Source organism: Papio anubis, chromosome 6 (genome assembly GCF_008728515.1).
Source record: "Papio anubis isolate 15944 chromosome 6, Panubis1.0, whole genome shotgun sequence".
In the NCBI taxonomy this organism is placed as follows: Eukaryota; Metazoa; Chordata; class Mammalia; order Primates; family Cercopithecidae; genus Papio; species Papio anubis.
The window spans coordinates 52121646-52146757 of NC_044981.1; the positions used below are offsets into that span (position 1 = coordinate 52121646).

The 25112-nt window shown below is 40.6% G+C and overlaps 2 protein-coding genes across 4 annotated transcripts in view; one reads left to right on the forward strand and one right to left on the reverse strand.

Annotated features, from left to right (window-relative positions):
- Nucleotides 1-4138: 4138 nt before the first annotated feature.
- On the forward strand, nt 4139-6562 carry LOC101009401 (MICOS complex subunit MIC19). The gene has a single exon (XM_003897750.4). The coding sequence runs from the start codon at nt 5110-5112 to the stop codon at nt 5791-5793; it is 684 nt and encodes a 227-aa protein (XP_003897799.1). The 5' UTR covers nt 4139-5109; the 3' UTR covers nt 5794-6562.
- Nucleotides 6563-12167: 5605 nt separating this feature from the next.
- The window catches only part of LOC108585468, a 63795-nt gene continuing 50850 nt past the window's right edge, over nt 12168-25112 (reverse strand). For all 3 annotated transcript variants that reach the window (XM_017957951.3, XM_017957949.3, XM_017957948.3), the window contains 2 exons: nt 21655-21704; nt 12168-14757 (listed from right to left, as the gene is read on the reverse strand). In XM_017957951.3, the coding sequence (XP_017813440.2) occupies nt 14626-14757; nt 21655-21704 (182 nt within the window). In that variant the 3' untranslated portion in view covers nt 12168-14625. The remainder of the gene's footprint in view (nt 14758-21654; nt 21705-25112) is intronic.

The window sequence follows — 25112 nt, forward strand, 5'->3', positions numbered from 1 at the left end:
GAAATTACACAGACTACAGTACGAAGACATAAAATAAATGGAAAATATCGCAGACAAGCTAAAAAAAAAAAAAAAAGAAAAAGAAAAAAAAGAGGAGATTTAATGTTGAAGTTCCAGAAGGACAGAAAAGGGAATGGGGAGAAGATACTAGCTAAGAATTTTCTGAAAGCGTCATGATACGTGATGTGGTGTGCTGTTCCATAGATCCAGGACGCCTGAAGGACCCCAAGCAAAAAAAACCCTCTCACCAAACACATATTTACAAAGAACTGCATTTAGACCGTGGTCAACTTCATTTTATTACCATGATTGCTCTAAGGAACCGATTCCTACACGCCAGCCATTAGCCCTCGTCATTCTTTGAATGCTGCCCAGGTGGGCCTGCAGTATTGCCAGGTGGACCTCTGCACAAATAGTAGCAGTGACATTCATGTTTTATTTCAGGTAAGTGGGATTATGTCCATTTTGATGTCTCCCCTGGAAGTGTGACCTGAAAGGATTGTATCAACCAACCCTCTTGTCCTCTGGGAAAAGGAGACAAAGGAAGGGAAGGGAAAGGAAGAGAAGGGAAGGAAAGGGGAAGGGGGAGGGGAGGGGAGGGAAAAGAGAGGGGAAGAGAGGGGAGGGGAGGGGAGGGCCGCGTGGTCACCTGGGGCTGGCTGCAACCTAAGATCACTGTCCTTACCAGTTGGCCTTCCCTCCACGACTCTCTCTTCAGAAACCCCATGAGTACTCCCTCCCCTTCCTCAGATTCAGGTGTAGTAACAGCTCTGCTGCTAAAGCTCTGAGCTACTTTCTGCACCATCTCATGAGTGTCCCTTGCACCTTGCCCATGCATTGGTAAATAAACCATCCTGGAAAGATCCTAACTTGGGCATGCCATCTGCTTCCTGTTAGGAACCTGACTGAATCACTTTCCAGCTTCTTCAGAGCTCTGGAAACTCTTTGAGAGTTAGAATCCACTTTTCTTGCTTTTGATTCTCTGCATTTAGGGGAGAAATATTCCACAAAGACTGATAGAAATACCAGCATTATGAAATAGAAATATAAAACATGTGCTCACCAAAAGCCTTCCTTAAACTCACTCTGTTTCCATCAAAGTGAAACGATGGAGGTTGAGTGCTGTCTATCACTCTTGGAGATGCTGTCTGTGTGGTCCACATGTAGTTGGTTTCTTGGGCTAGTTCTCACGTGAACCAAATCCCTGTCCCTGAGTGTCTCTTATCATTTGCTGCACAAAATTAGGGAAAGCATGGAAGTTTCTGGAAGTGTTTCATGAGACTTAGGAAGGCCACTGTAGCCCCTCATTAGCTCATTTTATATCCCTGAAGTGGACATGTGCCATGTCTGTACTGAGATAAATCACCGTTTCAAATAATCTCAAAATTCCCTTCTCTCCTTACCTCTGAAGCAGCCTATTTCCATGTTCACTGCAGAAAAGTCTCATTACTCAGCCAGGCGCGGTGGCTCACGCCTGTAATCCCAACACTTTAGGAGGCCGAGGCGGGCGGATCACTTGAGGTCAAGAGTTCAAGAGCAGCCTGGCTAACATGGTGAAACCCTGTTTCTACTAAAAATACAAAAATTAAATTAGCCGGGCGAGGTGACGCGGGCCTATAGTCCCAGCTACACGGGAGGCTCAGGCAGGAGAATCAAGAATCGCTTGGACCCGGGAGGTGGAGGTTGCAGTGACCGAGATCGTGCCACTGTACTCCAGCCTAGGAGACAGAGCGAGACGCCGGGAAAAAAAAAAAAAAAAAAAAAAAAGTCTCATTACTCAAGGTTATTAAATCAATTGTTACCTTTAGTGTCTACCCTTTTCCTGGTCATATTTCAAAGCAACCTTCCTTGCTGGATAATTTATTCTATGCTTGTTTTATGAACGGCTTCCCTGTGACTCCTCGAGCTGCTGAAATCCCGCGCTCCCTAAATGGTGCACTTGAGCTGCTGCTCTGCCCTGCGCTGTCCTCTAGCGGCACAAGTGTGTCAGAGCAGCGGATCCCCCGCCTTCCGGCAGCAACGGGCTGCCAGTATTGAATCCTCCAGCCCTCACCATTTCTCGGCCTCCAGTTTTCTGTTTCTTGCCAGGGTTCTCCCTCGCTGCAGCCTCTTGACCAGAAGAGGATCAACTTGAATGGTCAGCGGCTTTCTTGAACTCTAGTTTGAGTCAAAGTGCCCCTGAAATACAGAAAATCTTGCTGTATACCGTAGACCACTTAGGAGCAACTCTTTCGGAATGCAGACCTTTTGACGTTAGCCTCCCATTCAGCAGCCCTGGCGAGCTGAAAAAAAGATTTGGCTGGGCCAGATTCACCACCCCCACCCCCACCTCCTCTTACATCTTTCTCCACCCTCCCGTCGCACTCTCTCCCGACGGAAAGGAGCTATTTGGAAAGACAAAGTAACATGACAAAATTAAGTAATATGTCAGCATAATAATTGGAGGTGAGCGGTACCAGCAGTAAGGGTTGTCAGTCTTGTGGATGCTTTTTTTTTGACGGAGTCTCGTTCTGTCGCCCAGACTGGACTGGAGTGGCGCGCGATCTCAGCTCACTGCAACCTCTGCCTCCCGGGTTCAAGCAGTTCTCCTGCCTCAGCCTCCCGAGTAGCTGAGACTACAGGCATGCAGCACCATACTCAGCTAATTTTTGTATTTACTTTAATAGAGACTGGGTTTCACCATGTTGACCAGACTGGTCTCGAACTCCTGGGCTCAGGTGATCTGCCCGCCTCGTCCTCCCAAAGTGCTGGGATTACAGGCGTGAGTCACAGTGCCCGGCCCTCTTAGATGCTCTAAGATGAAGAATTCCAAACTGCTAACCGTCAGCACACGTCCTTCATAAGAAAGCACAGCAGAGGATGCCATCCAGAGTCCAGGATGAAGCCAAGAGGGAGCCTCCAGAGCCGGTAAATCTCTCTCTGTTACTCAGTGATGAGGCTGGGACTCTCAAGGAAGGGCAGAAAGGCACCCAGAGGATTCTGAAGGGAGAGACCAAAGGGAGGCGCTTTCCAATACCTATCTGAGGGGGACCCTTTACAAATTACAAAGTGACTAATGAAAAAGGTAAAAATGAACATCTTGCAACATTGTCTACCCTCTATATACTCATTTCTATTTTCATATTGTTTTCTTTGTGATACCATATTTTACCTGCGAACTATTTCAGGTGTTGAATTGCAAGTTAAAAAATTACATAAGGTCAGGCGCGGTGGCTCACGCCTGTAATCTCAACACTTTGGGAGGCCGAGGCGGGTGGATCACTTGAGGTCAGGAGTTCAAGACCAGCCTGGATAACACGGTGAAACCCTGTCTCTACTAAAAAATGCAAAAGTTAGCCTTGGTGGCACAGGCCTGCAAGCCTAGCTACTCAGGAGGCTGAGGTGGGAGAATCATTTGAACCCAGGAGGTGGAGGTTGCATTAAGCCAAGATAACACCACCACACTCCAGTCTGAGCGACAAAGCAAGATTCCATCTCAAAACAAACAAAACTGAGGTGTAGACTGTAATCTCAAAAAAAAGTTACATAATATTAAAGTAGAAGTTTCAATTATTTCCCTGGTGCTAAAAGAAAAGGATGTTGCCCGTGTCCCTAGCTGGCATCTTAGGTTTCCCCTGTGAAATATCACCAGTGTATAACTCAGTAGGCCTCAACCCTGACTGCACTGTAAAATAACCTAGAGAGTTTTCAAACATTGAATCAGAACAGGGAGGTAGAGAGAGAGCTGGACATCTGAAAGTTCCCTGATTGATGTGGATGTGTGGCATGGATTGAGAACCACAGTAGCGTTCATCATTCCAGGTACCTTTGGTGGCGTGTCAGAGGAATGGGGACATTCCAACATGATTGCTGTGAGGACACCACCCTCACATAGCAGCCATCAGCCCTCATCATTCCTAGAGGACTATCCAGTCTGGTCCATGGCATTCCCAGGTGTAACTGCTTACACAATAGGCATGATATTCAGATGGGTTCATTTCAGGTCAACGTGGTTATGCTGTTTTCTTCCTAAGTTGTCTTTACCCCAAATCTTCTGACAACTAGAAGTTTATGGTTAAAATATAACAGGTTTTAGTGCTAGCTATTGGCTTTTTTTTTCTTTTATTTTGCATTTGGATATTAATTTTCTCGGTTATATATTATTATACTGAAAGCTTTCTCATAAAAAAAAAGATTCCCTCTTTTTCTTGTCTCTCGCCTTCACCCAGTGACTTCTGATTTGGTCTTTGCACCTCCAACACTCTCAGCCATCCCATCTGCTCACCCCACCTGAAATCCCAGTTCCCCTCCTTTGAGCTCATATTGCATTTGGGACATTACCGCCTCTTGATTAATTAACTTGTCTGTCTGCCCACCTACACCGTAAACCTATAGAGGAAAATAACAAAGAAATACTTGTGTTTATATCCCCAGTGCTCAGCATAGTCTCTGGCACATAGAAAGGGCTGGAATATTTTAGTAAATGAAAGTTATCAAAGTTATGAAACTTCAGATTTCATTGGAAGATTGTTTTCTTCCAGTGAAATCCTGTTTCAATGCAATTTACGTAGTGCTTGCCTGCCCACTCACTGCTCTGCTCCTAAACTGTGGAAGGGTGAAGTGCAGGGGTGGAGATGTTTTAAGTGTGAAGGTCTGTTCAGCATTCAGCCTGTCCTTCAAGGTAACTTTCAATTTCCTCCCGTGAGAAAGCGTCTGAAAACAGAAGTGGTCTGCCCTGCCCTCTAGCGGTGGCCCTGTGGCAGAACACTTTTAAAGATTGTTTTTGGAACTGCTAAGTGAACGCTCTCCAGAGTGGTATTGGAATGCCAGTCTGTATAATAACCTGTATATTATCCAGTTATTATTTCAGCTTTTCGCCACTGTTTTCTATAAGGGAGCCCTTTGCTCAAGGGTCTGTAGTTATATTCAGCAAGAACACCTCCCCAGAAGGAGGTTTGTGTGTTTAAGAACAGAGTCCTCGATCGGCGACTTCTCCTTGCTTCTGGGGTCGTGGCCTTGCTCCCGCTGTGCGGGAAAAGAATCCAGGTCCTTCCACGAGCGTGTGGGCGCGAGGGCCCCGAAGTGCTCGTGGTTCCGCGCTAGGTCTCCGCTGGGGCAGGAACCGGAGCCATGGGTGGGACCACCAGCACCCGCCGGGTCGCCTTTGAGGCGGACGAGAATGAGAACATCACCGTGGTGAAGGGCATCCGGCTTTCGGAAAATGTGATTGATCGAATGAAGGAATCCTCTCCATCTGGTTCGAAGCCTCAGCGGTATTCTGGTGCTTATGGTGCCTCAGTTTCTGATGAAGAATTGAAAAGAAGAGTAGCTGAGGAGCTGATATTGGAGCAAGCCAAGAAAGAATCCGAAGATCAGAAACGACTAAAGCAAGCCAAAGAGCTGGACCGAGAGAGGGCTGCTGCCAATGAGCAGTTAACCAGAGCCATCCTTCGGGAGAGGATATCAAGCGAGGAGGAAGGCGCTAAGGCGAAGCACCTGGCTAGGCAGCTGGAAGAGAAAGACCGAGTACTAAAGAAGCAGGATGCATTCTACAAAGAACAGCTGGCTAGACTGGAGGAGAGGAGCTCAGAGTTCTACAAAGTCACCACTGAACAATATCAGAAAGCTGCTGAAGAGGTAGAAGCAAAGTTCAAGCGGTATGAGTCTCATCCAGTCTGTGCTGATCTGCAGGCCGAAATTCTTCAGTGTTACCGTGAGAACGCCCACCAGACCCTCAAATGCTCCTCTCTGGCCACCCAGTATATGCACTGTGTCAATCATGCCAAACAGAGCATGCTTGAGAAGGGAGGATAAAAACTTTCAGAACGAGCAAAACACCATCAACGTTAATTCCAGAGATGGAACATTTTTTTTTTTCCTAGTAAGAAAATAACCCATTTGAAGAGAAGACCACTAATGAGAAGACCACTAAAGACAGACAAGAATGGACTCAGCATAATCATTTCACATTTTGAACAGCAGCAATTTGAAGGGCCAAAGCCTTGATCAGGGATCAGTCATTAAAGGACGCACTTCAGTATTAGTAAACCCTCTTATGATGATTAAAAGAGAAGGGCAGCCCTCTCCACCATTTGGTACTTTCTATTCAACTTCCACTGACCATAAAATGTTTCTCTTCTGAGCAAGCCCCATCATTTGGAGAACCTCCATCCTAACAAAGCAGAATGGGGTGGGGGGCTAAATTAATTGGAGTCGGGTGAGGAGAGAACCAGAAAACAGATCTGGGGACAGCAGTGCCAGGTGGAGAGAGCGAGAAAACAGATCTGGAGGTCGCAGTGCTGGGTGGAATTGTCTAGAATGTGGCATGCTTGCTTTCTCTCTCTTTCTTTTCTCCTTTGATTATATAAGAGCTGTTTCATTTTAACTTATTATGGTGATTATAGAGGCAAGAAGACAAAAAGGAGAGAAAATGTAGCTCTTCTACTGGAATAATGTTTATGATTACAAGTGAGATACGGTATTTTTATCAATATGAAGGCAACCTTGGCTGATATAACCTCTATACTGAATACTCACATCTTTACTTCACTCACTATCAATAATAAATATATTTTCTGACAAAGACAGAAAAAAAAAAAAAGAACAGAGTCCTCAGCACTAGAAATCTCCGAGGGATTCCTGGCAGCATCCCATAGGCCACTTGAAATGTGTTTTTTTTCTTTCATACTCTAGATCAAGGGTGTCCAATCCTTTGGCTTCCTTGGGCCACATTGGAAGAATTGTCTTGGGCTACAAATAAAATACGCTACACTCACGCCTGTAATCCCAGTACTTTGGGAGGCCGAGATGGGCGGATCACGAGGTCAGGAGATTGAGACCATCCTGGCTAACACGGTGAAACCCTGTCTCTACTAAAAATACAAAAAATTAGCCGGGCGTGGTGGCGGGCGACTACAGTCCCAGCTACTCGGGAGGCTGAGGCAGGAGAATGGCGTGAACACGGAAGACAGAGCTTGCAATGAGCCGAGATCGCACCACTGCACTCCAGCCTGGGTGACAGAGCGAGACTCCATCTCAAAAAACAAAACAAAACAAAAAAACACTACACTAATGATAGCTGATGAGCTAAAAATAAACAAATAAATAAATAATTTCATAATGTTTTAAGAAAGTTTATGAATTTGTGTTGGGCTGCATTCAAAGCTGTCCTGGTCTGCATGTGGCCTGCAGGCCGGGGACTGGACAGGCTTGCTCTAGGTATTTTTCCTTATGGTACTGGAGTATTTGGGGAGATCAGGGCTGAGTAAGGCTCTCGGCATTACAGTCCCTCAGGGTTCATACTCAAATAAAATTCTACAATAATGACCCAATGTGGCCCAATACAGCTGACCCACAGTACATTATGAGGTATTTAATCAACTCTCTTTGGCTTAAAGAAAATATTTTGGTTTCTGAGTTTTATCGTGGTTGATAGTGGTGGTGTAGCAATTTGCTTATTTGTTTGGTGGGCTTTTTAATCAATCATGATGATAGAAAGCTGTTGTTGGGGCTTAGGAGAAGAAATGACAATCTAATCTGAAATGTCACCGAAGCCAGCAACTGTAGGGAACCTACCAAATAAAATCTGTTGATAAAATAACAGGATATTCGGATTCTGATCTGACAACCTTTATTTTTTATTTCTTCCTTTTTTTTTTTTTTTTTAAGATAGGGGCTATCTAAATAATAATAATAATAAGTAATGCGGAAGGGAAGGGAAGGTAGAGAAAAGTGTATAATATGTGCAAAAAGATTATTCCCATTGCCTGTATACACCATCGTTTCGAATGGACTGCGGTTTTGCTGGCAAACTGCAAACACCTTCTTCAAATTGCAGACACATTTTGAGTCCCAACAATGAGCATGGTTCACAAAGCAATTTGTAGTCATGGTTTCTTTTACAAAATGATGATGTTTAAGAACATCTTGTAATTAGGTCAAAGAAAAACAGTGTTTATTCTATGAGCTGAGGATGGGCTGCAAGTCTGAGTTCTAATTAACACAGTGGTTGAGTCACTAATGCCAAGTGTCTGTTGTTAATGAAGACATGAAAGCAGTCCCACAGGTAACATTTTGGAAGGGGCTTCTTTACAACAGCCGTTCACTTGGGCAAACAGTGATAGCAATCCATGCCCTCATCCAGACTAATGAAATGCATAGCTATTTACTGGATTCTTTTTACCTCAAACCCATATAGAGATTTTGCCCAATAAATGTGTACAGTAAGGCCTTTGGAAAAATGCAAGTATTCATAGCTACAAGTATTAAACCATGCACTTTGAGCCCCTATGAATAGCAGCAAGGCTTAGGAGAGAATGTTCTTTTTTTTTCAATGCTAGATCACAATGGACTTCATCACAGTCCTGGAGTGCTACAGTCAGAATAGGCGGAAGCAGGAACTCTTGCTCCACATTATGCTTTCTTTTTGCAGCATTAAGGCTTTGGCTGAAGTGCTAATGATGAAAACTATCTCCTTGGGAACCTGTAGGTTTCCACCTTGTACCAGGCCTGGAGAGATTAAAATGTTGTGACAGTTGTGAAGTCCCTTTCTGGTAAAGCTCCATGATCCTGTGAAAAGTGTCAAAGGAGATGAATGAAAACAGAGAACCTCACCTGACCTCCAAGTTGAAGAGTGAAGTAAAAAGTTAACCCTAGTCACTCCACTGCAGCAGAAATGTTACATATTCCTGCTGCCAAAATTCCTTAGTCCACTCTTGAAAACACAATAAACACATTCTCTCTCTCTCTCTCTTTCTGCAGAGCATGTTTTCTTTCTGGTGTTTCTTTATATGGGAGACAGGTAAAGGAGAGAAAGGATTGTTTAAGTGGATGAAACAGGCTATATTTAAGAATTTTAGGCCATGAAGGGTGGCTCATGCCTGTAATCCCAGCACTTTGGGAGGCCGAGGTGGGCAATAGCCTGAGGTCAGGAGTTTGAGACCAGCCTGGCTAATATGGTGAAACCCTGTCTCTACTAAAAATACAAAAACATTAGCTGGGCGTGGTGGTGGGCACCTGTAATCCTAGCTACTTGGGAGGCTGAGGTAGGAGAATCACTTGAACCCGGGAGGCAGAGGTTGCAATGAGCTGAGATCATGCCATTGCACTCCAGCCTGGGTGACAAGAGCAAAACTCTGTCTCAGAAAAAGAATTTTAATCCTCTTGCCAAGGGCATATGCCTAGATATCACATGGTTCTGACATCAGTAAGTTTATTATTTAAAAATTTTTAAAATATACATATTTTTTAGAAATAGAGATGGGGCCTCGCTGTGTTGCCCAGGCTGGTCTTGGACTCCTGGGTGATTCTCCTGCCTTGGCTTCCCAAAGTGCTGGGATTACAGATGTGAGTCACCGTGCCTGGATGCTTAGTAAATTTAGACATGAACCCAAACTAAACCCACCCTCAGCTCCTACCTTTCCCACCTGTCCAGAGCTGCCTGCCCTCATTCCTTCCTCCCCTTACTGGCATCTGTTACCTTTCTACTCTTGAAGGAAAGCTTACTTCGGGATAATTTTCCTTCTCCATCTGCTTCTCTTGGCTCTACAACTCATAAGAAAGGATTGGAGAAAATATCACATGGATCACATAGTTTTGCATTTCAGAGACTCTAATGCAGTCATCTGGTGCTAGTCAAAGAATCTCAAAAGATCTACTTCCTCCTGAGTCTTCAATCTGTGAGATAAGGGAAGTTCAAATGTGGTTTCACCTTTTAAAATATGGGTTACTGAGGCTGAAAATCTGAAAAAAACCAGCTCCAAGCATTTGCTATCTTCACCATTTTGCTTCTCTACTCTCCCTTCAATTACTTTTCCTTCCTTGCTATTTCAATGCAGAATCTTCCACGAGGAAGTTCTCAGCCCTTCCACCTTCCACCCCTTTAGCAGATCACCAGTAGGTTCCTAAGGCATATTGTATTGCAACAAGGGATATTCGAAGGTTTTAGTTCCTAGCAGTGATAAGCTGGTGAGTGAAGGCCTTCTCAGTTCCCTAGGATCATGCCCCAGTAGAGACTACCTTGAGGTGAATGTGGTCAAGTTTTCCCTGGAAAAGGCAACCATTCCAAAAGCCTGTTCTGGGACATGGCTCCATCACTAGCACAATCTGCAAAGTGTGGATTTTTTTTTTTTTTTTTTAACAATAGACTGACAACGGTTACTGGTATGAAATTTCTTTCTCTTCATTTGCTTTTCATCTCCAAGCAATTTCTTTTTGCTTTAATCAAGCAGCTACTGTGTTCATGAAACACAACTTTTTTTTTTTAATATACAATTTTTTTTTCAGATTGTTTCAAAGAAAAGAAAAAACCTGGAAGAGCAAAAATCTGGGTCCCTGTTTTTTATCTGCCACTTGAGAGCTGTGTGACCTTGAGCAAGTCATAGCCATTCCTTCTTAAAACATGAGAGTGCCTGGTATATGCCAGGCACTGGGGCACAATGATGAGGAGGAACAGGAAATGGACCCAAGAAATTGGCCATTACACTTGCTCTAAAGAGTTGACCAAGATACTCAAGAGCAGAGAGGAGAAAACCTCTAAGTCTGCTTGGAGGATGGGAAGGATCTTTCATAAAACAGGTAGAAGAACGTTGGCTCTGGTGCTGTGAAATACTTGGTCAAACGCACTAGAACACAGTGCTTTTTATGAGCACTTTATTGGTTTGAAAATTATATAGTTCATTTCTATTAGTGGTGATACTTACAACTTGATCATGCACATGTGACTTTCAAAATCTAAAGTTAACAAATCTATCTACCTACCAAAGAATAGAAAGACTTTAGAACACTCTAAGCCAATGATCTCCTCCATTTTGTTTTAATTTCATCCTATTGTATAACCACAAAATCAATCACTATTATGATGTTGCTCCTTATAATCAAGATCTATTTAGATTTATTTACATTTTACTAATTTCCTTGCTTGCAATACCTTTCTGCATCTCACTCCTTTTTTTTTTTTTTGAGACAGAGTCTCTCTCTGTCGCCCAAGCTGGAGTGCAGTGGCATGATCTTGGCTCACTGCAACCTCCACCTCCCGGGTTCAAGCAATTTTTCTGCCTCAGCCTCCCGAGTAGCTGGTACTACAGACACACACCACCACGCCCTGTTAATTTTTGTATTTACTTTAGTAGAGATGGGGTTTCACCATATTGGTCAATCTGATCTCGAACTCCTGACCTTGCGATCTGCCTGCCTTGGCCTCCTAAAGTGCTGGGATTACAGGCATGAGCCACCATGCCCGGCTTCACTCCTTCCTTCTGAGTTCAACTTTGTTTTTCCTGAATTGCATCCACTAGTAGGGTCCTTTAGGGGTGCACTCTCAATTATTATTATTTTAATGATGGTTTAGTTGGACATAGAACTTTAGTCAAAATCTATTTAGATTTATTTACATTTTACTGATTTCCTTACCTACTATACCTTTCTGCATCTCACTCCTTCCTTCTGAGTTCACTCTTGTTCTTCCTTATTTGCATCTACTAGTAGGGTCCTTTAGGGGTGCACTCTAAATTATTATCATTATTTTAATGATGGTTTAGTTGGGCATAGAACTTTAGTTTGATAACTATGCATCTCAAAGATATTAGTACACTTATAGTGTTGCTTATATCAATGTAATTATTGTTCATTTTGGTTAACTGACTTTTTGCTTATGAAGATCTTTGTCTTTGACATTTTGTTGTTTCACTACATTTTGTTTTGTTGTTGACATTAGGAATGAACTTATTTTTATTTTTCTTGATCAGGACTTCTTAAATTTTGTGAATCTGACCATTTACGTTTCAAAAAGTTTAGACAATTCTAGTCATTGCATCTTCAAATTTTGCTTCTTCCCCATTTTTTCCATGTTTTCTTTCTGGAACTTCTATTGGATATCTTTTCATTTTATTCTCTACATTTCTCCCTTTTTCTTCATGTTTTTTTTTTGTCTCAATCTCTTTGGAATTCATGCTCAGAGATATCTTCCAGTTTGCTAATGCTTACTCCAGTTGCGTATTCCAGCTAATGCTATTCCAGCTAATGTTATCTTCCAGCTTCCACTAGCTGGAATGCATATTCCAGCTAATGCTATCTTCCAGTTTCCTTTGCTCTTTCTAATGCATCAATTAAGTTTTCAGCTTCAATGAATGTACTTTTCATTTCTAAGCACTGTGTTTGTTTATTCCGTCAACTTTGCAGTTGCATTTTTCTCCTTTTTTTTTTTTTTTTAATTGTTTTACGTCTTTAATCATTCTAAAGATACCTGTTTTATTGCCTGTGTCTGACTCACCGGAAATTCCTAGGTATCCAGTCATGCTGTTTGTGGTATCTGTTGCTTCTCGCTCCTGGTAGCTTGAGTGTTTCATAAATATAGATTGCGAATTTATCAACACTGAGCCTTTATCTGTGAGGATCCTGTGAGGCCTGGATCGAAGGTGTGATCCTGCAGCAAAGTTTTACAACTGCCTCTGTCGAATGCCCCATGGGTAGAAAACCAGGCTCCATTTTTACATGAATTGCTTGATTGACAGTACTTGAGCTATAAAAGACAAGCCCTGAATCCATGTGGGGGCAGGTCTTGATCAAGAACTCTCAGGGCAGACTTTCTTTTTCCTCACTCAGAACCCAGACTGAAATAAACAAAATACCTTGTCATCTCCCTGTCAGTGGGTGGTTTTATTTAAGGACCTCTCAATTACTGAAAATAGAGTCCTTCAAGAGTCCCCCTACTGGCATCTCAGTTCCAACTCCCAGCCTTATATATGCGTGGAGCCAGGACCTCATCTGCCATCTCCACGCAAGCATTTGCTCTGAGCTAGTGCGATGGCGCCCCCTTCCTGTCTCCCACTTCCCTCCCAGGACAACCACAGGCTTCCTGTCTCTGTGCTGCTCTGGTTTTCAGTGACCTTTTTCAATTTTAGCTCCTGAACATTTCTTGTACTATCTTATAAAGTCAGCTATGCTTTTAAAGTATGTTCCCCTCCCCCCCAGCATTTCTAGATGTTTTATAATGGGAGGCTCTACACTTTTCTATATTGTTAGAAATGCAAACTCTTACATATACTTTTACTAATAGATCCCAAAGAAGTTTTTAACTTGGTGAAATCATCTTGTTATGTGAAAAGGTGGCCGTCGTAGCTGGCTAACATGCTAAAGAGGATTAGCCTTGGTGAACACGCTACTAACTCAAAAAGTTATAATAGGGTGCTTGAGAGAATACAGGAGAAACATAAAGCCTTTTGAGGGAATAGTCAAGCAGAATATCGCAAACTGAAGGAATCTTGGAGATTAATGTATTTGTTCATTCATTCATTCATCAGTTACCTGATGCATGCCTATGACCCAGAAATTGCTGGGTATGCAGTTTCTTCTCATCAAGATCACCTTCTGCAGCACACGGTTAATAATAAACAGATGATTAAGTAGCATAGTTATAGATGGTGATAAAAGCTCCACACTTATCAGATGAAGACTGGGAGGTATCAGCCTCCATGAAGAAGTAACAGTTGAGCTAAACCCTAAACCATGAGAAAGAGTTAGCCATGAGAAGAGGAGGAAGCAGCACCTAGACAGAAAGGCAATGTGATTCAGTTGGTGGGCGGACAGCACAGGAAACTCCAGTGAGAAACCAGAGCAGACAGAGGGTTCCGAGAACACAGAAACCAACTTAGTCAGAGTTGGCCCTGGCGGGGCTCTGATTATACCTTCTCTATTCTCCAGTCCTGCACCCCTCACATACCACTAATGCCCTTGACAGCTGTCCTATTCAGCCTTGTCTTTAAGCAAGTTGTTATCTACCGCATCAAATACCTCCAAGTGCCCACATGAGCCATAAGAAGACCTAGAACACCTGCTTCTGGGGTATTTTGGACCTCTTGCTCCAAATCCATAGAGCCTCTGCAATTAATGAGATTATCTAGGAGTTCTTGCACCTGTTGTTTTTATGTAATTCTGTCTGTGCTCACTCGAATAACTACTAATTATGTTCTGGCATAATAAATAAAAACTTGCTGTATGGTTTTAGAAAACAAAGAAAGTGCTTGATATTTAAAAAGTGCTTTTTATTAGAAAAATCTCTATACTAAATTGTCAAATTTTCATATCTTTTTGTTATATAGAGAGCTATCTATACAGCCCTGCTCCAGTTGACAAGTATATATACATGTATGTATACATATATGTATTTATATGAGCCTGAAAAGAAGAAAACAAATTTTATTGTCTTCTTTCTAATATTACTGATGAGTAACTGCATCCTATCAATAGTTTGGAAACTATTGTTCACTTGATTTCACTTTATTTTCATAATAATCATGGGAGGTTAATAGTATTATTTTCCTTCTTTACCAGAAAAGGAAATCAGTTTCCTTTTATGACAATGGCGAAGCAACATAAAATATTACATAGAATAGATTAAGGATAAAATGTGCACGTTAAGAGTTAAATATTCATCTCTGTTCTAAGCGAGTAACACCAACATTTGCATCTCAATTTGTATGAATTGGGTATTTTGAATAGCTATGTAATTTCCTACCATTATTAGTAGAAAAGCTGTTGTGCATGCTTTCTTTTAAAATAAACATGCATTGACCAAAATTCGTTATCGAATACAAAATCAAAATCAACATTTCAATTTTTATACTTAGATATGATTTCATTTTCTTTACCTTATTGTTTTGAAGGCCTCTCTACAGGAAGCCAGAGTCTTATGAATTCTAGGATGAGATAGATTTCTGAGACATTAACCACATTAGATGGAATTATTTTCATTAATCCTTTGTATAGCAACTGAAAATAGACCTGGAAATAAGTGTTGAAAACATAAAGCTTAGACATGAGAAGCATTCAGTAGGAGGAGAGTCCTGGCATAGTTGTGTTTTCCCAGGGCACTGTCTTAATTTAATCTTACTGCCACAAATGGAGTGGCTCTTTGAAATACTAGGATTTGTCAAGTGACTTTTCTCAGTAATGGTGTTGCCTCTGCCCGTCTGTCAAATTCTTTTCAACATATGTTTAAAGGGCAAGTTAGAACACAAATGCAGAACTGAAAAGCATTCTGATATATCTACACTGTATTTCGGATGTTGTTTTACTTGCTCTAGTTCAGTCTCTTCAGTTCTTGATGATAATACTTGGCCCATTCTAGCTGCCTACAAAACACATCAATCAGGAAAATAAACTGTTTATAGAATCACACACATGTGATTTCTAACCATCCCAGTTATTCCTATCCTTCAAAATCCTGGCCATTGCCACATTGCTACTTGATTGTATAAAATTTTTTGACAGGTTGTATGTCAAGTGCTTTATATGTAACATCCATCAAACCTTTACAATTACCCAGTGAACCTGCTACCTTGATTAGCCCCCCCTTTTTTTTAACAGATAAGGAAACAGAGGTGTACAGATGTTAACTATCTTACCCAAGGCCATGCAGTCAGGATGGAATGGGGCAGGATTCGAACCCAGGCAGTTTCACCCCAGGGCCTGAGTGTTTAGTCACCGATAAATGGAATGTTGCTTGCGGATTACGTGCAGAGCATCATGGTGGGCATGTATCTCATATTCTACTGAGGAAGTAAGTTACGAGTCTAGGAGGAGGAGGCAGGATGCAAAGTCCAAAACCCTTTGCCTACTCCTCATGGCCCTTTATTTTGGGATTCAACTTATTTTTCTTACCTAATTGCCTACCACCTACCATTTTTCTACTTGAACTCTGGACTCATTGTGAGGTGTCTAGAGAAACCCTCACCTTCCCAGCTCCATGCCTTTGTTTACTTGATGATAACATGTTCTTCTCCATCCCCCACACAAATCCGTTTTTCTTTAGGTGCATCCTAACCGGTCTCCGTGGAGCTCTTCTTTCACTTGAACTCATAACATTCCTTCCCTCCTTTTTCGGTAACCATATATGCTAGGTATTATTTCATGTGCTTCATATCTATCCCTGATGCAAGCCTCAAGGTTACCTAGAAGAGTATACTAGGAAGAAAGAATGGAAAATGCAGAGGCCTTAAGGCCAGAGTGTACTAAGCATGTACCAAACCACAGGGAGGCCAGCAGCATCTAGGAGATATTTTTTAGCTCCCACAGGGCAAAAATGAGCTATGTGGGTACTCAAGGCCAGCAATCTATTTCTCCAAGCTGTCTTTGATGACTCTACACTCAGGCTTGCCTAGTGGAGTGGCTGTCTTATCTCTTTTATAAAGGCATTAATCCCATTCAAATGGCAGCGCCTTCAGTCACTTTCCAAAGGCCCTACATCCTAATGCTATTACCTTGGGGGTTAGGATGAAAACATATAAATTTTGGGAGGACACAGACATTCAGACAATAGCAGTGGTTCTTTGGAAGCCTATCACTCTAGTTTTTCAGTATTATATGTAACAAAAACTGGGCGCAGCTATCATCTAGTAACAAAGCCTTGAAGTACATAAAACAATATTTTCAGAACTAAAAGGAGAAATAGACAAATCCATAATCATAAGGGGAGATTTTGGTGCTCCTTTTTCAGTAAAGAATATAAATAGAATGAACAGACCAAAAAATAGTTAAAAACATAAGGGTTTGAAGAACATGCTTAACAAACTTGATCTAATTGATACATACGTGTTGAAAACTAACACCCAACAAGAGCAGACTAGAATTTTTTTTCAAGTACATGTTCTATAGAATTTTATTAAAAAATTTGACCATATGCTTGACCATGAAGGAAGCCTTAACAAATATCAAGAAACTGAAATAATATGGAATATGTTTTCTGACCACATGTAATGAAACCAGCAATAAATAATAAAAATGCCATACTAAAACCTCACATTTTTAGAAATTAATAATGCACTACTAAATGATTCAATAGGTCAAATCAAAATCACAATAGGAATCAGAAGACATTTTAAATTTCATATATTAAAAATGTAACATATCAAAATGTGTGGGCTGAATTTGAGTCAGTGATTCAAGGGAAATTTATAGGCTTAAATAAAGCTATTAGGGAAGTAGAAAAAAATGGAAATGAATCATCTAAGTATCCATTTCAAGAAGTTTGAAAAAGAAAAGCAAATTTTAACTCAAAGAAAGTAGGTTAGGTAAATTATAAACAACAAACTAGAAATCAATGGAAAAAATACAAATAAACGTATAATGAGGTTTAACAAATCCAAACATTGTATCTTTTTTTTTTTAAGCCTTAAATTGACAAACATCGGACCAGTCTGATCAAGAAGAGAGAGTGAGAATGTGCAAATAAATAATTTCAAGAATGAAAGCTCGTTTGAAAAAATCCTAAGAAGTCTATGTGACTTTTATGTCAATAATTTTGAAAATTTAGATAAAATAGACAAATTCATAGAGAATCTCAATGTACCAAAATGAGAGTGTCAGAAATAGAAGGATTTGAATAGTTCTGTATCTATGAAAGAAATTGAGTCCATAACTAAAAATTTTCCCATCCTAGATGCTTCCCTAGTGAAGTTTACCAAATATTTAAAGAAGTAATCACATCAAATTTACAAAAACTTTTCCAGAAAATTGAAAAGGAAGTACTTCCCAAATAATTTTGTAAGACCAACATATCCTTGATTCTCAAACCTGACAAGAACATACAAGAAAAAATAACAAGCCACTGTCATTTGTGAACATATAAGCAAAAATTCCAAAATAAATAAATAAATAAATAAAAGAATCAAACCCAGTGTTACACGAAAAGAATAATACATCATGACCAAAGTGGGTCTATTTCAGATATGTAAGATTGTTTTTAAATTAAATAATCAATGTAATTTACTGCAGTAATAGAATTTGAAAATCATATGACCATCTTAATAGATGCAGTAAAAATTTTTTATAAAACCCAGGATTCATTTATTTAAAAAAAAACTCTTGCCTTCACAAAGATATCTAGATAAACCTCATTAAAAACATCGTACTTAAGAGTTTTTCCTCTAAAATCAGGAACAAGGTAAAGATGGTTGCTTCTTTTCCACATTGTTTTGTAGGTTCTAGCTAGTGCAGCAAAGTAAGAAAAAGAAAAGAAGAAACCTTGTTGGAGAACTGGAAAGTAAGAAATGAATCTGTCATTATTCACATACAATTATACACATAGATCCAAAAGACCTACAGAAAAACTATTACAATTAAAAGAGGAATAAACCAAGGCCACTGAATACATAGTCAATAAACAGTCCTGTACTTAGTTTCCATATGTAATTAAGTTTTTATATGCTAGTAACAAGCAATTAGAAAACAAAAATTTTAACAAAATATCATTTATCAACAGCATAGAAAAGTCACATGTCAAAGAATCAATCTAAAAAATGTGCAAGACCTCTACACAGAAAACTACAAAACATTATTGGGAGAAATTAAAGAGAATCTAACTAAATGGAGGGATGTATCATATTGTTACTTCTGTCACATTCTGATAGTTAGAGAAAGTCACAAAGTTAACCCAGATTCAGTGCTGGAGGGGACTATGCAAGGACATGAATTCCATGAGGTGTGGTTCACTGAGAGCCATCTTTGGAGCTTAGCTACAGAGTTCATGTTCTGGCCTTTTATGGTTTACATTCTTCACCGGTGAAATACACTTACACTTATCTCCCTTTAGACTCCCAAAGCCTCATCCCATTATGGCACCAGCTCAAAGTCCAGTATCTGATCATCTAAATCATGTTGGCAAATCCAGATAAGGCTCTCCGAATGTATTCCCCTGGTACTACTCCTTGGGTGTGGGTCCTTGGGTGCAGATACTGAATTGTACAGATTGTGAATTTAAAAGACTAGCTCTCTCAAACCTCACCACCAACACACATGTACACTCCCATAAATACACAACATATATTCATAAGATAGGGCTAGAATAAACAAATAGACACTTGCATTTAAAAGGGGGGCATGAATAGGAGGCACAGAGCAAGCACCCATCCACAGCAATTCCAACATCGTCTGGGCACATTTTGCCAGCCCTGCTACTTGGGAGTGATTCTCCGTGGCTCTTGACTCCGCCCTCCATGATATCCTGCCTTTTTCATTAGAAACGACCCACGCTTGCAACTGAGAAACTTTCTTAACCTGCTTAAGAAAGCAGGGGCTCTTGCCTCCGCCCTCGGTGACATCCTGCCTTTTTCATTAGAAACGACCCGTGCTTGCAACTGAGAAACGTTCTTAACCTGCTTGCTCCTCACAGAAGTTTGAGGACCCAGAAGCTTCTTTCATTTTGAACTGTCTCAGTCTCTTTCAGCTCTAGCTGATACAGTTCTTTTGGAAATGTTGTGGTTTTCTGAGATATCAAATGATAAATCAGCTCTCTTAGATAAAAGCCCCTCTGTACTTTTCTGCTTCACTCATTTATTACTCCGCAACAAACTCCCCAAACTAAGTGACTTAAAATAACAATATATGTTTTATGATTCTGTGGGCTTTCTGGAAAATATTGAAAAATTGGACTACATTAAAACTAATAGGCCAAGCATGGTGGCTCATGTCTGTAATCTCAGCACTTCGGGAGGCCGAGGCGGGTGGATCACCTGAGGTCGGGAGTTTTGAGACCAGCCTGGCCAACATGGTGAAACCCCGCCTCTACTAAAAATACAAAACTTGGCCAGGTATGGTGGCATGCTCCTGTAATCCCAGCTACTTGGGAGGCTGAGGTGAGAGAATTTCTTGAACCCAGGAGGCAGAGGTTGTAGTGAGCCGAGATCGTGCCACCGTATTCCAGCCTGGGCTACAGAGCAAGATCCCATCTCAAAAATAAAATAAAATAAAATAAAATAAGTTATAAAGAACGCCTGAAGAATCAGTAAGAATCAGATAATTTAATAGAAAAAAGGGGGAAAGATATGAACAGGCACTTCAGAAAACAGAATATCTAAACGGTCAGTAAATATATATTATATAAAAGAATTCTCAATTAGTCATCAGAGAAAACTCACATTGAAGCAACAATGTGATACCACTGCATACTCAAAAAGATAGCTAAAGTTAAAAAGCCAACTACAAGCAAAATTGCTGGGGGGAGTATAAACTGAAACAGTCACCACTTTGGGAAACTGTCAGTATCTACTAAATTTGAATATAATATACCTTATGACTCAGCAATTCCACTTTTAGGTATATGTGCAACAGAAATGCATACACACATATGCACTAGAAGACTTGTGTATAAATGTTCAAAACAGCAGTATTTGTAATGCCCCCAAATGAAAATAACCCTAATGTCCATCCACAATCTTAAAAAACACACCAACACGTGATGTAGAGCCATAAATCAGATACCATACAGCAATGAAAATGCATGAACTGCTGTATACAACACGAGTAAATCTCACACATATAACATTAAGCAAAAGAAACCAGACACAGAAAGCACATACGATATAATTTCATTTATATAAAGTACTATAAAAAAAGGTAGGCTGGGCGCGGTGGCTCAAGCCTGTAATCCCAACACTTTGGGAGGCCGAGACGGGCGGATCACGAGGTCAGGAGATCGAGACCATCCTGGCTAACACGGTGAAACCCCGTCTCTACTAAAAAATACAAAAAACTAGCCGGTGAGGTGGCGGGCGCCTGTAGTCCCAGCTACTCGGGAGGCTGAGGCAGGAGAATGGCGTGAACCCGGGAGGCGGAGCTTGCAGTGAGCTGGCCACTGAACTCCAGCCTGGGCGACAGAGCCAGACTCCGTCTCAAAAAAAAAAAAAAAAAAAAAAGGTAAAACTTCTTTTATAAGGGAGTGATGATGTTATGTTTTGACCAGGGTGAAAGTTATACCAGTAGTTCTTTTGGTAATAATTTACGGAACTGTGCACCTTGAATGAAAGTCCACTTTACAAAGGGGTACATGTTTTGAACTTTTAATTTAGCAGAGCATACAAAGGGGAGTAATCAGTTGTTCCTGGGAAAGGCCTGATAGCTGAGTTATGAACGAGGAGGAGAGGTGTATCATGCAACCAGGGAGGGGCAAGAAGCAATCCCGGGAAGAGGAAGCATCTTGAGCCAAGGAATGAAAGTGCGAAACAGTTTGACATAAACTGGGACTCTCCAAGCAATTTCATATGGGCTAGGAAGAAGGAGGGTGAGATCAGGTGGAAGAGGGAGGAAAGCCCCACACCAAGTATTTCCAATTTTATTATGCTTTCAGAAGATATTGATAGGTTTTAAGCATGGAAGTGTAAGTTCTGGTTGGCATTTTAAAAAATCTCTCAGGCGGCCAGGTGCAGTGGCTCAAGCCTGTAATCCCAGCACTTTGGGAGGCGGAAGCAGGCGGATCACGAGGTCAGGAGATTGAGACTGTCCTGGCTAACACGGTGAAACCCCGTCTCTTCTAAAAATACAAAAAAAAAAAAAAAAAAAAAAAAAAAAATTAGCCCGGCGTGGTGGCAGGCGCCTGTAGTCCCAGCTGCTCAGGAGGCTGAGGCAGGAGAATCGCTTGAATCCGGGAGGCAGAGGCTGCAGTGAGCTGAGATCATGCCTCTGCACTCCAGCCTGGGCGACAGAGCCAGACTCTGTCTCAAAAACAGAACAAAACAAAACGAAAAAACACAAAACTTTCAGGCTGAGGCGGGGTGAATTGCAAGGGGGTGCCTGGACCTATACCCTCCCAACTTTTTTTCAGAGTTCTTCCTTCATCCAACTCCAAAGGCTGAGAGAATGAGAGGTCAGATCATGGAAAATAATGAAGCTCATGGAGGCACTCACCCTCTCTGTCCTTGATCTCATTAGCACCAGAAAATCATCGATGATCAAAACTGGAAAACAAGTACAAAATTCTTAATGAAAATTGCTCCACTGAAATGTCATAATGGTGATGGAAGGATTGTCCCAAAACTGAAATACCGGAAAAGACATGTATACTCTAAAGTATCTGTCCATGCACTCATTTGCTACAACTGGTTTTTCCTGTCCTTCATCAAGTCAAAGCTAGCTGTTCCTAGGCTTTTCTTCTTAAAAACCAGTTTTACCTGTTATGATACTTTACCTGCTATAGCTAGATTTTTAAAGACATGTTTTCTCCATACTTGCAAACTGGAAAACCTGCCTTGTTAAAGTCAGGTAACTGGGAATGTAATTAGTATATAAATAAACATTCAACCTCACTATTTAATCAGATAATTGCTCATTAAAATAAAATGTTATTTCACAGCTATCATATTGAGAAAGATTTAAAGGTCTGATAATGCAACTGTTGGAAAAGGAAACTCACACACTGCAGAAGAGATTGAAAATTGGTTTGACCATTCTGGAGTGCAATTTGTTTATATCTTTTAGAGCTGAAGATGCACTTATTCATCAAGCCGAAATTCAACTTGCAGGTAGAAACCATGCAGAAAGTCTGAAACTATCTGTAATAAAAAGCCAAGTTTTCTAAAAATATTTCCAACTTGCTGAGGATCAATGTCTTTGTAAAATACAATGAAAATGAATAAATAAAATTTGGGCTGGGAACAGTGACTCATGCCTATAGTCTCAGCATGTTGGGAGGCTGAGGTGGACGGACCACTTGAGCCCAGGAGTTCGAGACCAGTCTGGGCAAGACGGCAAAGCCCCGTGTCTATAACAAGTAAAAAAAATTAGCCAGGTGTGGTGGTGTGTGCCTGTAGTCCTAGCTACTCTGGAGCTGAGGTGAGAGGATCGATCACCTGAGCCTGGGAATTTTAAGGCTACAGTGAGCTGTGATTGCGCCACTGCACTCTGGCTTAGGTGACAGAGTGAGACTCTATCTCAAAAAAATAAAATTTTAAAACAGACATACAAAATACAAAACTCAATATTCTGTATTATTGGATTCAATAGACACCAAAGTACTCAGTTGGATTGCTATTAAAGTTTCTAAATGAGTATTGTCAATTTCTATGCTTAATTAGTTATGAACTGGTAACGATCTTCAGGTCATGGTTTGAGAAGCTCACAGGAACAAGGAGATAGATATAAGGAAAAATGTTCATTGCAGCACCGTTTAAATATTTAAAAAAGTTTAATTCACAACCAAAGGAAAAAATAAATGTTATGGTCGTACAATAAAACATAACACAATAATTAAAATGAACAAACTAGACCTACATATATTGACATGGATAAGTCTTGAAACCAGAACATTCAGTGAAAAAAACTGCTGATAGTCTTTATTGTATAAGTCCATTTATATAAGTTTCAAAAATACTTAACACAATATTACATAAATATCTTATGAATATGGATAAACGTATTAAAATTAAGGAATAGAAGTAACTAACTTCAGAATAGCCATTTTCCTCTGGGAAGTGTGAGAAGAAATATAAGATTAGGAAACTTTGATTTTACCTGTGATGTCTTATTTCTATCAAAAAATTGAAGGCCAGGTGCAGTGGCTCACGCCTGCAATCCCAGCACTTTGGGAGGATGAGGTAGGCAGATCATGAGGTCAGGAGTTCGAGACCCACCTGACCAACATGGTGAAACCCCGTCTCTACTAAAAATACAAAAAATAGCTGGGTCTGGTGGTGCATGCCTGTAATCCCAGCTACTCAGGAGGCTGAGGCAGGAGAATCGCTTGAACCCGGGAGGCGGAGGTTGCAGTGAGCCAAGATTATGCCACTGCACTCCAACCTGGGTGACAGAGCAAGACTCCATCTCAAAAAAAAAAAAAAAGATATTGCATAATGTAAACATTTATTAAATCTGGGTATTGTGGTACATGCATGTCATGTTATTTCCTATTTTAAAACTGTTTGAATTATTTCATAATTTTTAATTTATAAAAACAATAAAAATGGTTCAAGGAAATTTACTACATCTTTGAAATATTGAAATTGTTTAAGTGTCATGGTTTACTTGGCTAGAATACACATAGACATAGACAGATAAACTTAACCATTTACTTCTGGTTTCAAAGTTCTGACTTAAAAACTGGAATACCTCACAGACTCAGGAGGGATAATGGAAAAGCTGTCCCCAGGTAAACACAGAAAACCTGTATTCCAGTCTCAGCTCTTCATGTACTAACCCGTGTGAACACCAAAACATCTCAAATTACAGAGGAGAACTTACAGGTCACCTACTACAACGTGCTCACTCTAAAATAAACTAGCTCACCAGGCTGTGAATTGTCCAAGGCACACACTCATTGTTGGTGGAATTAAGATTCGGTTTGAATGTTTTCTCCATTAGAAAAGTCACAAGTCATTTGGAAACAAATGAACAAACAAAAATAATGGTGTTTGGTTACTGCTAGTTGTTTCTACAAGGCTTGATTTCAGACATTCAAATGCAGTAGCTCACATTGCCTCTTCAAGAGTAAGCTGAGGGATCACATGTCACATGGGAAGCAGGGGAAAGACCACTGACTTTGAAGTCAAGCAGGTCTTGCTGTGAGTTCCAGCTGTGCACTCTGTGATCTAGGACCCAGGTTTACTTACCTGTAAGTATGGGGAAGAATAAATTCCAAATCACATACAGAGTTTGTGCACATGTTGAACATAATGAATGGCTAAGGAATGTTACTTCTTTCACCTTTTTTAACTACTAAGACACGGAGCATAAAATGACTCTATGTCTGCCTTGAAGTGGTGATATAGACACGTAACAAATATATTAGTAACTCCCACTCTCCCCAGCCATCCAAGGTTTCACTTTCCAAGGTTTCAGTCATCCATGGTCAACTGTTGTCTGAAATTAAGTGATTATAGTACAATATCATATTTTGAAAGAGAGAAAGAGAGTGTTTACATATATATATATATATTTTAAGACAGAGTCTCACTCTGTTACCTAGGCTGGAGTGTGGTAGCATGATCTTGGCTTACTGTAAATTCTGCTTCCCAGGTTCAAGCAATTCTCCAGCCTCTGCCTCCTGAGTAGCTGGGATTATAGGTGCCCGCCGCCATGCCTGGCTAATTTTTGTATTTTTTTAGTAGAGTTGGGGTTTTGCCATGTTGATCAGGTGGTCTTGAACTCCTGACCTCAGGTGATCCACCCGCCTCAGCTTCCCAAAGTGCTGGGATTACAGGTGTGAGCCACTGCACCCACACATAACTTTTATTACAGTATATTGGTATACTTGTTCTATTATTAGTTATTATTGTCAATCTCTTACTGTGCCTAATTTATAAATTACCCTTTGTCCTAGGTATGTACGTATAGGAAAAAACATAGTGTATGTAGAGTTTAGTACTGTCCTT